The 11,123-nt window shown below is 61.3% G+C and overlaps 1 protein-coding gene across 6 annotated transcripts in view; it reads left to right on the forward strand.

Annotated features, from left to right (window-relative positions):
* Positions 1-10,394, forward strand: part of GNB1 (G protein subunit beta 1) — a 79,525-nt gene extending 69,131 nt beyond the window's left edge. For all 6 annotated transcript variants that reach the window (XM_070079416.1, XM_070079420.1, XM_070079417.1 and 3 more), the window contains 5 exons: positions 4,014-4,080; positions 6,684-6,885; positions 7,456-7,672; positions 8,794-8,905; positions 9,058-10,394. In XM_070079416.1, coding sequence (XP_069935517.1) covers positions 4,014-4,080; positions 6,684-6,885; positions 7,456-7,672; positions 8,794-8,900 — 593 coding nt within the window. In that variant the 3' untranslated portion in view covers positions 8,901-8,905; positions 9,058-10,394. The remainder of the gene's footprint in view (positions 1-4,013; positions 4,081-6,683; positions 6,886-7,455; positions 7,673-8,793; positions 8,906-9,057) is intronic.
* Positions 10,395-11,123: the final 729 nt, after the last annotated feature.

Genomic DNA, 11,123 nt, shown 5'->3' on the forward strand with positions numbered 1-11,123 from the left:
TGGCTGGCAGGGGCCCAGGTGCCTGTGCCACCTTCCTCCCTTCCCAGCTCACGGAAGCCAGGTCAGAAGTGGGCAGCCAGGAGTCAGGTCAGCACCATTCGGGACGCGGGATGCCGGTGCTCACGTGGTTTCCTCCTGCGGCGAGAAGCAGGACGCCGTGCGTGTTGGGGAAGGACGGGATGCAGAGGAAGCCGCTGCCCTGTGGAGCACCCCAGCAGTCACCACTGAGCGACTCATTTCTGTGGCTGCTGCCTCGGCACCCCTACCCCACGCTGCTGCAGTCACAGACAGCCTCGGGCCTTTGCCGTGCCTCCCCCTTCCCTCGGCCTCCCTCCCAGATACAGCAAAGAAGGAGTTTCCCTTCCCTGGGCCCAGAGGGCTCTCAGGCCAGCTGGGAATCGTTGGCACTCCTTCGCTGGCGTGACGTTTTCCACAGTTGCGCTGTCGGCCTTGCGCGCTCTCTGGCGTTTCCAGCTGGAGACTGCAGGCTGTTCGGTCGTCTCTTCCTTTCCTGCCCACCCGTGTCCCAGCTCCTCTGCCCCCCCCCCCCCCCCCCGCAGGTCCTGCTGACAGCTCTCGTCTTGTGTGCAGCCCAGGTGCTCTGACATCTGTCAAGTCTGACTCCCTCCCAGGGGCAGTGCCGGCGCTCCTTGGCCTGCTTGCGGATGCCCGGTGGCTTCCCCAGCTGGGGTCTCCTCCTCGCTCCTCAGCAGATGGGGCTGCGCTCCCAGGTGCAGGCCAGAGCGTGATCTCAGTGTGCATTCAGTGTGGATGTTTTGCAAGAGGACTCTGAGTCTCTTTTCTGTTGTTTTTCACCTGCGATTCCACCCAGAACTACGGTGTCACCTTTAAGAAGTTTGGAAAGTTCCGTCGTGAGGTTTGCCAGCCTGGGGTGTGCAGGCATGTGCAGATCGCGCCACTTTCTGTCTCCCTGCAGCGAAGGCCCCTGTAGGTGGACGGTTCTGAAGCCCACACTTGTGTTCTTGGGACGAGTGGCCTGAGGGGCTGCCTGGCGCCATGCTTCCAGGACAGCAGCCCCCTGCACAGAGGGGTGTGTGTGTGTGTGCGCGCGTGTACGCACAGCCCCCCGCACACGGGTGTGAGTGTGCGCACATGCAGCCCCCTGCACATGGGTGTGAGTGTGTGAGTGTGCGCACATGCAGCCCCCCTGCACACGGATGTGAGTGTGTGTGCACATGCAGCCCCCTGCACACGGGTGTGAGTGTGTGCGCACATGCAGCCCCCCGCACACGGGTGTGAGTGTGTGCGCACATGCAGCCCCCCGCACACGGGTGTGAGTGTGTGCGCACATGCAGCCCCCTGCACACGGGTGTGAGTGTGTGTGTGCGCGTGCATGCACTCTTGGGTGGTTTTCTTTGACCCAGACCTGGTGACTCAGCTTCCTAGGTGGCCCTGCTACCTCCTAGGAAGGCACCTTCCTGCCCCCTCTGCTCCCCACGCTGCCTCCCTTCAAGCCTCGTCCCTGCAGCTGGTGGCCCCACGAGGCTCGGGCCTCCATGTGTGTGCAGGCACCGGTGCTCCTGCTGCACACCTGCTTTTCTGTGTGGTGTGCGCCTGCCCTGCGCCTCTGCAGTCCCGGAAGGCAGCAGCACGGCCTTTCACCGGGGCGGGGAAGGGCCACTTCCCACCTGAGGTGCATGTTCAGTGCCCCGGGGCACCAGGCGTCAGGGTGGACAGACAGCTCTGCACCTCTCCACAGTGGACACAGGGAGGTGGGGCTTGGGAACAAACCCTCAGAAGCCTCCTGCTGCGAGTGGAGCCTGGAGCCCCTGTGCCTCGCCACCACCTGCCACTGGCCAAGAGGCCCCTGTGGGAAGCCCGGGGAGAAGCTGGGCTCTGCACCCTGGCTGCTGCCTGCCACCCCAGGCCACGCTGGGGCCTTTGCTCCCTGGGAGGACAGCTTTTCTGGAACTGTGCAGCACGATGGTCCCCCACCCCTCGAGTACCCGCATGTCGAGTCCCCTCCCTGGTGTCATTAGAAGCAGCGTTTGTCTGTTTGAAAGCTCTCACCACAGAGTTACACAGGGACACCAGAGCAGCCTTCCCAGCCACTCCGCGCCGCACACCTGCTTCACGTGCCTGACGGCCCCGGGCCACACGTGTGCTGCGGTGCCGCTTCTGGTCTTGATGTGACGTGGCTCGCAGGCCGGCAGTGCCCGTGCTGTTTGAGGACCACTCCGGAGACCCTCAGGAGTCTCGTGGTTGGCTGCTGCGGGGGAGGGTGTGGTCCCGAGACCCTCAGGAGTCTCGTGGTTGGCTGCTGCGGGGGAGGGTGTGGTCCGGAGACCCTCAGGAGTCTCGTGGTTGGCTGCTGCGGGGGAGGGTGTGGTCCCGAGACCCTCAGGAGTCTCGTGGTTGGCTGCTGCGGGGGAGGGTGTGGTCCGGAGACCCTCAGGAGTCTCGTGGTTGGCTGCTGCGGGGGAGGGTGTGGTCCCGAGACCCTCAGGAGTCTCGTGGTTGGCTGCTGCGGGGGAGGGTGTGGTCCGGAGAGCCCAGGCCTCCTTCACCTGAGCTGTGGCTCCTGGGTGAGAAGTTGGTGGCCCTGAGGCCAGCATCCTGAGGTCACAGCTCTTTCCTGCCCTTCTGCGCTCCCCCGTTAAGGATGACACTGTGAGTGACGTCCGAATGGGAGCCTCCTACCCTGGCATGGGGATGCGGGGATTGGTCCCGGAAAGAACTGACAGCTGTGCTGACGAATGGGGAGGAGTGAGCCGGGCGCAGGGCTGCGCGGGCTGCAGAGGGTGCTGGCTCGCCGCCGGCCTGGTGTTGCACGCGTGCTTTCGAGGCACGTAGCTGCTGTCTAGAGATCACCCCTCCACGTGTCGGTTCTCTGTGCTCACACCCCACGCGGGCTTCTCCTTTCTGCTTTGTTTCTGCACGTTGCTGATCCACACGCTGTCGCCTGCCTTGGCTGGTGTGGCCCAGCCCTAAGCGGGTGTGTCCCTGACAGTGGCCAGTGTCCCCAGAGCACCTGGGAGGCCGTGCTGGCCCCCTGTGGCTGTGATAGCTGTGCTGTCCCTGCCCTTTGAGCCCTTGGAGAGTTCTGGGTGGTGGTAAGTGGACGGTCCTGTGGCCACTTGGACGAGAGCAAGAGCGTGAAGCAGTGGTAAACCCTGCAGAGTCACGACGTGTGGCCGCGTCCACGTTGCATTTCTGCCTTTGCGGTTGCTCATTCCAAAGCGGCTCAGGACAGGGCTTCTGGGTGTGTCCCATGTGTGCCGAGCCCCCTGGACCTGGCACCCCCTGCCCAGGCCACAGCAGAGAGCTGGACTGGAAGAGGAGCAACCGGGACAGAATCCAGTGCCCTGACCGAGACTAGAACCCGGCGTGCCGGCGCCGCAGGCAGAGGATTAGCCTAGTGAGCCGCGGCACTGGTCTCTGAGTGGTGTCTTAACCACTGCCTCAAATGCCCGCTGCTGTTGCCTGGAGGATCCCCTGGTGGCCTGGGAGCCCTGGCTGCCCTGGCCCGAGGCTCCTCTGGCCTTCCATGCTTGGACCTCCTTCCCCTCTCGTCTGGTTGCCCCGCCCCACCCCTCCCCGCCCACAGGTGGACACGTGCTGTGACAGCCTCTTCCTTCTCTCTGCCCCTGGAGTGTCCGGGAAGCAGGAAGTGTCTCCTTTGTTCGAGAATCTGTCCAGGGGCCGGGAGCTGCCCAGTAGGCCTGGGTCAGTTCTCGTTGAGTGGGTGAACAAGTGAGCCAATGAGGGAGGGGAGGGGCTCCCTCAGGGCCGTCTGTTTTCCCAGAAGAGCGGAGGAAAGACCACAGGGGTTGTGTAGGTGTGGTCCGTGTGAGGCGCTGTCACGGACCTGCTCTCCGGCCTGGCCACAGCCTCAGCCCTGCCCGGCAGTGCGTGCTGACCTGGCCCAGGTTTGTTCCTGACTGCGCAGGACAGACACGGGGCGTCTGCTGAGCCCTGGTTTCTGTGTCTGCTGCGCCGCAGGGTTGGGCTTTGCTTGATGCAGGACAGCATTTGCATCTGCTCTTTGCCAGGTTACTTGTCCTGCTGCCGATTCCTGGATGACAATCAAATCGTCACCAGCTCTGGAGACACCACATGGTGAGTACTCAAGCCAGGCCTGCGGTGCCTTGGGGTCATGCTCAGAGCCGAAGATCTGGACCTTAGCTGGACCGTTCATATCGTCTGAAATGGCCTTGGGGTTCAAAACACGGAGTGACAATGGGTGGACCAGACACCCTGCTTGTGGGAAGTGCAGCTGTTTGAACTGCAGCTGTGCATCAAGTATCTGCTGCCTTTTTTTTTTTTTTTTTTTTTTTTTTTGACAGGCAGAGTGGACAGTGAGAGAGAGAGATAGAGAGAAAGGTCTTCTTTGCCGTTGGTTCACCCTCCAATGGCCGCCGCGGCCGGCGCACCGCACTGATCCGAAGGCAGGAGCCAGGTGCTTCTCCTGGTCTCCCATGGGGTGCAGGGCCCAAGCACTTGGGCCATCCTCCACTGCCCTCCTGGGCCACAGCAGAGAGCTGGCCTGGAAGAGGGGCAACTGGGACAGAATCCAGCGCCCCAACCGGGACTAGAACCCGGGGTGCCGGCGCCGCAAGGCGGAGGATTAGCCTAGTGAGCCGCGGCGCCGGCCTGCTTCTTTTGTTTTTATCTCTGCATATTTCCTTTTTTTTTTTTTTAAATTTATTTATTTGAAAGGCATAGGGGCCAGTGTTGTGGCATAGTAGGTAACATCATCACCTATAGAGCTGACATCCCAAATGGGTGCCGGTTCGAGTCCCGTCTGCTCCACTTCCAATCCAGCTCCCTGCTAATGCACCTGGGAGAGCAGCAGAAGACGGCCCAGTGCTTGGGCCCTGCCCCAGCATGGGAGACCCTGAGGAAGCTCCCAGCTTTGGCCTGGCCCAGGGCTGGCTGCTGCAGCTGTCTAGGAGTGACAGATCTCTCTCTCTCTCTCTCTCTCTCTCTCTCTTTCAAAAAATAAATAAGTCTTAAAAAAAAAAAAAGCATAGAGAGACAGAGACAGAAGAGACCCTCCTTTGCAGGTCGCCCCCCAGCTGCCCACAACAAGCCAGGGGGACAGGCTCAGTCTGAGTGGCAGGGACGCGAGCACTGGGGCCGTCAGCGGCTGCCTCCCAGGAATGAGCGGAGCTGGGACTCAAATCCAGGCGCTGCAGGGTGGATGCCAGCATCCGGGCAGCGTCTCACCTCCACCACTCACCCACCCCAGCTCTCAGTTCTCCCTCCATGGGTGCTGTTTGTAGCCCTGGGCGGGGGCCGCCGCTCTGTGAGGCTGGCTTCTGCTGCAGATGTCAGGGGGTCTTGTTCTCAGCCTTCAGTTTTCTGGAAACGCCATGTCATAATCTCTCGAACTTTTCCATTTGTATGTAAATGACCAGCATTTAAGTCAGAGTTATTTTAGACAAACTGCCCTGGTGGATTTTCTTTTCTTTTCTTTTCTTTTCTTTTCTTTTCTTTTCTTTTCTTTTCTTTTCTTTTCTTTTCTTTTCTTTTCTTTTCTTTTTTTTAAGACTTATTTATTTATTTGAAACAGTTACACAGAGAAGGAGAGGCAGAGAGAGAGAAGTCTTCCATCCACTGATTCACTCCCTAATTGGCCACAATGGCTGGAGTTGCACCTATCAGGAGCCAGGAGCTTCCTCTAGGTCTCCCACATGGGTGCAGGAGCCCAAGGGCTTGGGCCATCCTCCACTGCTTTCCCAGGCCACAGCAGAGAGCTGGATCGGAAGGGGAGCAGCCAGGACTCCAACTGGCGCCCATATGGGATGCCGGCACTGCAGGCAGTGGTTTTACCCGCTATACCACAGCGCCAGCCCCCGGTGGGTTTTGTCATGGCTTGGTGGCCAGGAGCTGTGACTCATTTGCCCAGTCACAGGGTCAGTACGGGGCCCACGTCACCTGCAGGCTCCTGCCTCCCTCGGCAACAGAGGAGTTGGTATCACGAAGTGTTGGCCATGTTGACCTCATAGATTTATAGGACTTGGAATCCAGTCAGTCTCGCGGGACTGTAGGATTCTTAATGCACCCTTAGGCCTGAGTCATTTCTTCCAACTCCAGTGTGGGACTTCCTTTCTGCAGTCCCCAGGCCCTAGAGAGGTAGATCCTGGGCAGTAGATGTTGAAATCCTTGGACTGGGTTTGTGTTCGGGCTGAGCCAGGTTTTCTGGGAAGCTGAGATGAAGGCGCGGTTTCTGTGGTTGAGGCACAGACAGCCCATGACTGGCTTTCGAAGCAGACGCCTGCCCTGTGCAGGTGCTGTTGCTGTCTCACCTGTGGCCACCCTGAGTGGCCGTGCCACGTCCTTCAACAGGTTTTCTGGAAGTCCAAGAGGGGCAGCGTGGGGCCCTAGAGTTGCTCTGAGCTGTCTGCTTCCCTAGCATTGTCCCTCGGCTGCAGGAAAGCACGGAAGTGGCCGGCACTGGGAGGCCCAGGGGCCTTGAGGAGCAGCTGTGGGCAGAATCGGCTTCTCTCCCTGGTCCAGGGCCTTGGTCAGCAGCTTCCTGCTGCCCACTTCCCTCCACACACCTGTCTAGGAGCCCGAGCGTCCTTTGTGTGCGAGATTGCAGGGTGCAGGCAGGTCTCGAGCAAGCCCTGAGGTACCCGGAGTCCTGGCTGGTTGAGCAGGTGACTCTTGTCTGTGATCTCAGCGCCATGCCCCCTTGTCCGTTGCTCCTGTTCCAGTGCCCTGTGGGACATCGAGACCGGCCAGCAGACGACCACATTCACCGGGCACACCGGGGACGTCATGAGCCTGTCTCTGGCCCCTGACACCAGGCTCTTTGTCTCTGGTGCTTGTGACGCCTCAGCCAAGCTCTGGGACGTCCGAGAAGGCATGTGCCGGCAGACCTTCACGGGCCACGAGTCCGACATCAACGCCATCTGTGTGAGTCTGGGGGCCGCGGCTCGCTCCGTGGTCTAGCCTGCAGGCTGTCAGCTGCTTTTCCTCTCTGCCATGTAAATGCTACCTGACTCACAGAGTGGGTGCAGGAGACTCCCGACGTGACCCCAGCCAGCTGCCCGTGTGTCAGCCATTGCTCTCGGGCATTGGTGGCGCGGCGGTCCTGTGACAGGCGCTGTTCCCACCCCTTGCAGGCCCCGGCGGGGTGTCCTGGAGCCGCTCTGGCGTCCTGAGCCCCTTGGCTGAAGGCAGTGCTCCCGCCTTGCAGCCCCTGGAGGTTCAGATGTGTCTGCACGCGTCTGCTGTACTGCAGGCCCACCGTTGTCCTGCTCAGTCCCTCCCTCCTGCCTGAGTTCAGGCCGAAGGCTGGTGGCACAGAGCAGCCAGCTGACCACATCTCACTGTTGGGCTGCAGTGAAAGCTGCTGTTTGGGGGCAGCGGCCGTGGCGTCCCCACCCTGCCCCAGTCCTGCCAGAGCCCAGCCCTGCTTAGCCGTGTCCGCGTCGCCGTGTCCCTGAGCAGTCACGTGCTGCCATGGCTCTCTTCCTCTTCTAGTTCTTTCCAAACGGCAACGCGTTTGCCACCGGCTCAGACGACGCCACCTGCAGGCTGTTTGACCTCCGCGCAGACCAGGAGCTCATGACCTACTCCCACGACAACATCATCTGTGGGATCACCTCGGTCTCCTTCTCCAAGAGCGGGCGGCTCCTCCTCGCCGGGTACGACGACTTCAACTGCAACGTCTGGGACGCGCTCAAGGCTGACCGGGCAGGTAGGCGGCCGGGGCTGTGACCGGCACACGTGGCTGAAGCGGTTAGGTTTGTGTTGCTCAGGCTGTGCGTGACGGAGTGGTGGGAGGGGGACGTCCACCACGTCCAGGCCCTGGCCCCTGCCAGTGCTGGCTCCGGGGGCATGAGAAGCTCCTCCCAAGTGCACCTGTGAGGAGAGGGTGGCACGGCAGAGCGGGGCCCGACCCTGGGCGCTCCCCTGAGCTGCGGGGCTGGAGCGTGGTCGGGGGCAGGCGTGCTTCTGTGTGAAGTCTTTGTTAGATGCATGTTTTTATTTTTTAAATGAATTAATTTATTTGAAAGGCAAAGTGACAGAGAAAGGGAAGGAAATCAGAAGGGGAGAGAGAGAGAGATCTTCCACCCACCAGCTTATTCCCCAAATGGCTGCAACAGCCAAGGCTGGGCCAGGCGGAGCCAGGCGCTCCATCCTAGTCTCCCTGTGGGTGGCAGGGGCTGAAGCACTCGGGCCGTCTGCTGCCTTGCCGGGCGCGACAGGGATCTGGGGTCAGAAGCGGAGCGGCTGGGACGTAACACTGCGGCAGGGCCGCCCGCCTGGCCCACAGCCCAGCACCACCCCCGTGCACGTGTTTGGTTTGTTTTTTAAGTTCTATTTATTAGAGAGAGCGTGAATTCCTCCCAAATGGCCTCGGTGATCAGGGCTGGGCCGGCCGAAGCCAGGAGTCAAGAGCACCGTCCAGGTCTCCCGTGTGCGTGGAGCAGTCCAGGCACCGGGGCCGCCGTCTGCTCTTCCAAGGCACATTAGCAGGGAGCTGCAATGGAAGCGGAGCAGCCGGGCCTGAACCGGCTCTCCCGGGGCGCCAGTGTTGGAAGTGGGGGCTTCAGCGGTGCACCACGGCGCTGGCCGCTTACTCAAGGGCAGCACAGCGTGCTCAGGGCCAGCACGTGTCGCAGGGCGTCACTGTGTCGGTGCCTCTCCCAGCCCTTCCCCCTCTTGGTGACCGACTCAAGGCCGGGCCCTGGAGTGTCGTCTTTGCAGAGGAGCAGGGTGCTGTTGGCACCCCTGGGACACGACGGGCACCGTCCCTCCGGCTGCCTGAGCTGTCGTGGGCACACACGGGTGACTGTGGCTGTTTGCCCCTCCCAGGTGTCCTGGCTGGTCATGACAACCGCGTCAGCTGCCTGGGAGTGACGGATGATGGCATGGCCGTGGCCACGGGGTCCTGGGACAGCTTCCTCAAGATCTGGAACTAAGGCCGGTAGGTAATGCCGAGCCCGGCGCCGCCCCGCGGGCTGTGCGTGCCGGTCGTGAGCGCGGGCGGCCCAGCGAGCCGCGTGCCCCAGCCGCAAGCGGAGACGCTGGACTTGAGTCTCCGTCCTCTTGACGCCGAGCTGTGCTCTGTTTAAGCAGCAGGCAGCCCCGTGGTGACTGGAAGAGCATTCCGACCTTGAAGCGTCCCAGTGATAGCGCGTCCCGTCCAGCCACTCACGTGGACACCCGCACCCTCAGCACTTCAAAGGGCAAAGACCTTCTCCTTCACCTACGCTGAAACCAAGAGCACAATCCCACTCCGAGAAGGACGTGTGCCGTCAGCCGCGAGCCGTGCATTCCTCCCGGGGCCATCGTCTCTGTTTTCTTTTTTGTCTTGAATGAATTTTAAAAGGAAATACTATAATAAAACGTTACCCTGAAGGTAAATGAGTGTACTTGTGAGACAGACACAGCTTTCGTTAGTTTTCCTGAGTTTTAGACCAGTGACCCTGTCCGTGACGTCCCTGAAAACGCGCCCAGGACCCCGCCGAGCTGGGCCCCGGTCTGCAGCTGTGAGCGGGGTCGCGGGCGCCCGCGTGGCTCCCTCGGGACGCGTCCCCGAGCCCCCGGTTTTCTGTTGCTTGTCTGGTGTCACCGCCCGTTGTCGCACACGAAACGCTGAGCAGTGAAGCGCGCAGGCACACGCCCGGCCTCCCCGCCCGCCGCCGCGTCGGGCGCGTGTGTCCGCGAGACGCCTGTCAGGTGCTTGGATAGTCAGTCGCTTACTCGTGTATGAAACAATGTACAAATCAATGTTTTGAAAATAATGATCTCAGACTTTCTAAGTTAAATTTTAAAAAATTGATTGTTTGCCATATTGGGTGGGTTTCTCCTTAGAATCGCATGCTGTAGAAATGCTCAGAAGTGCATATAGGACTAAGTCCTTAGATGTTCTTTTTCTTTAAGAAATACCCTCTAAAGTTGTGCCCACGGCCGCCCTGCCCTCACCGTCGCCCTGTGCACACGGGAGCAGCACAGTCGCAGCTCTGCACGCTTGGCTCGCGGGAAGGCCCTGTCGTCCCTTTCTTAACAGAAAACAAAGGGGTTCTGTCGCAGGCGGTTGCTGCTGGATTCCGAGGGAGGGAGGAGGGTGGGCCTGCGGTCCCCGTCCCGGTGGGTCCCCACGCCTGCCTCCCAGGCGTGCCGCCGGGCCGTCACGCAGAGCCTCCCGCTCCCACGCGCGTCCACAGTGCTCTGGGCCCCCCGCCCCCACAGCAGCAGTGGCTTCTCCCTCCTGTGTTGCGCGACCTGCTGTACAAGGCTCTGCCGTGCTGCCGTAGGCCTGGACCTGGCAACGAGATACAACGAGCCCTCCCTCCCCCACCCTCTGCCCTCTGCCCTTTTGTATGTAAGTCCGTGTACTGCAAGGAAGCCGGATGCCAGGTAGATCTGTTAGACTGTGCTGTTATTTAACGTAATAAAGCAGTTTGACACGAGGGCTCCTGTCGTGCTTGCGCGCCGTCCGTGTTCGCGGCCGTGCCTGGGGCCCCCGGCCACCCTGCAGCGCGGAGAGCCCGCCTGCCACCCGCCGCCGCCCTCTTCCCCTCCCCTAAACTCTCAGGGTGGGGTGGGCCGTTGGCCCCGGGAGCGTGAATAAAACCGGAGACTGCGTGTGTCAGCCGCTGCCTCGCTCACAGGTGGAAAGACAGGATTTCCCTGGATCCTGCGGAATCTGCAGGACCCACGCGAGGTCCCTGGGGTTTTCGTGGCTCGAAGTGCTGGTCTCAGTGCAAAGCGTCCCCCTGGGGTGTCCCGAGGGAGGAGGGGGTCCTGGCAGGCTCTGCTGCTCCAGCTGGGTGTGAGGGCTCCCTCAGCCACCTGGTTGTCACTGCAGGCTGTGGCTTCATTTGAGATGGGACCGTGCTGTCCACCTGCCACCTTCCCAGGCAGCTGTTCGGGCAGGTGAGCGTCACCTGTGCCTGCCTGGGGCCTGCGCTGTTTGAGGCGCTCAGGGCGGGGGTACTCGACCGCCGGCAGGGGTGGGTTTGCCTGGCTCCGAGCTCCCCCACTTCTTCCTGAAATAACTGTTTTTCATAGATGCGCAGGCTTCAGCCCTGGGGCTGTCTCAGAAGAGCCCGGTGTAGGAGAGAGTGTCGGGGGTGACCCTGTCCAGGCAGAGGCAGGGTCATGCTTCAGGGCAGGGTCTGAGCAGAGCTGGGGGCGCT

This window comes from Oryctolagus cuniculus, chromosome 7, assembly GCF_964237555.1.
Source record: "Oryctolagus cuniculus chromosome 7, mOryCun1.1, whole genome shotgun sequence".
In the NCBI taxonomy this organism is placed as follows: domain Eukaryota; kingdom Metazoa; phylum Chordata; class Mammalia; order Lagomorpha; family Leporidae; genus Oryctolagus; species Oryctolagus cuniculus.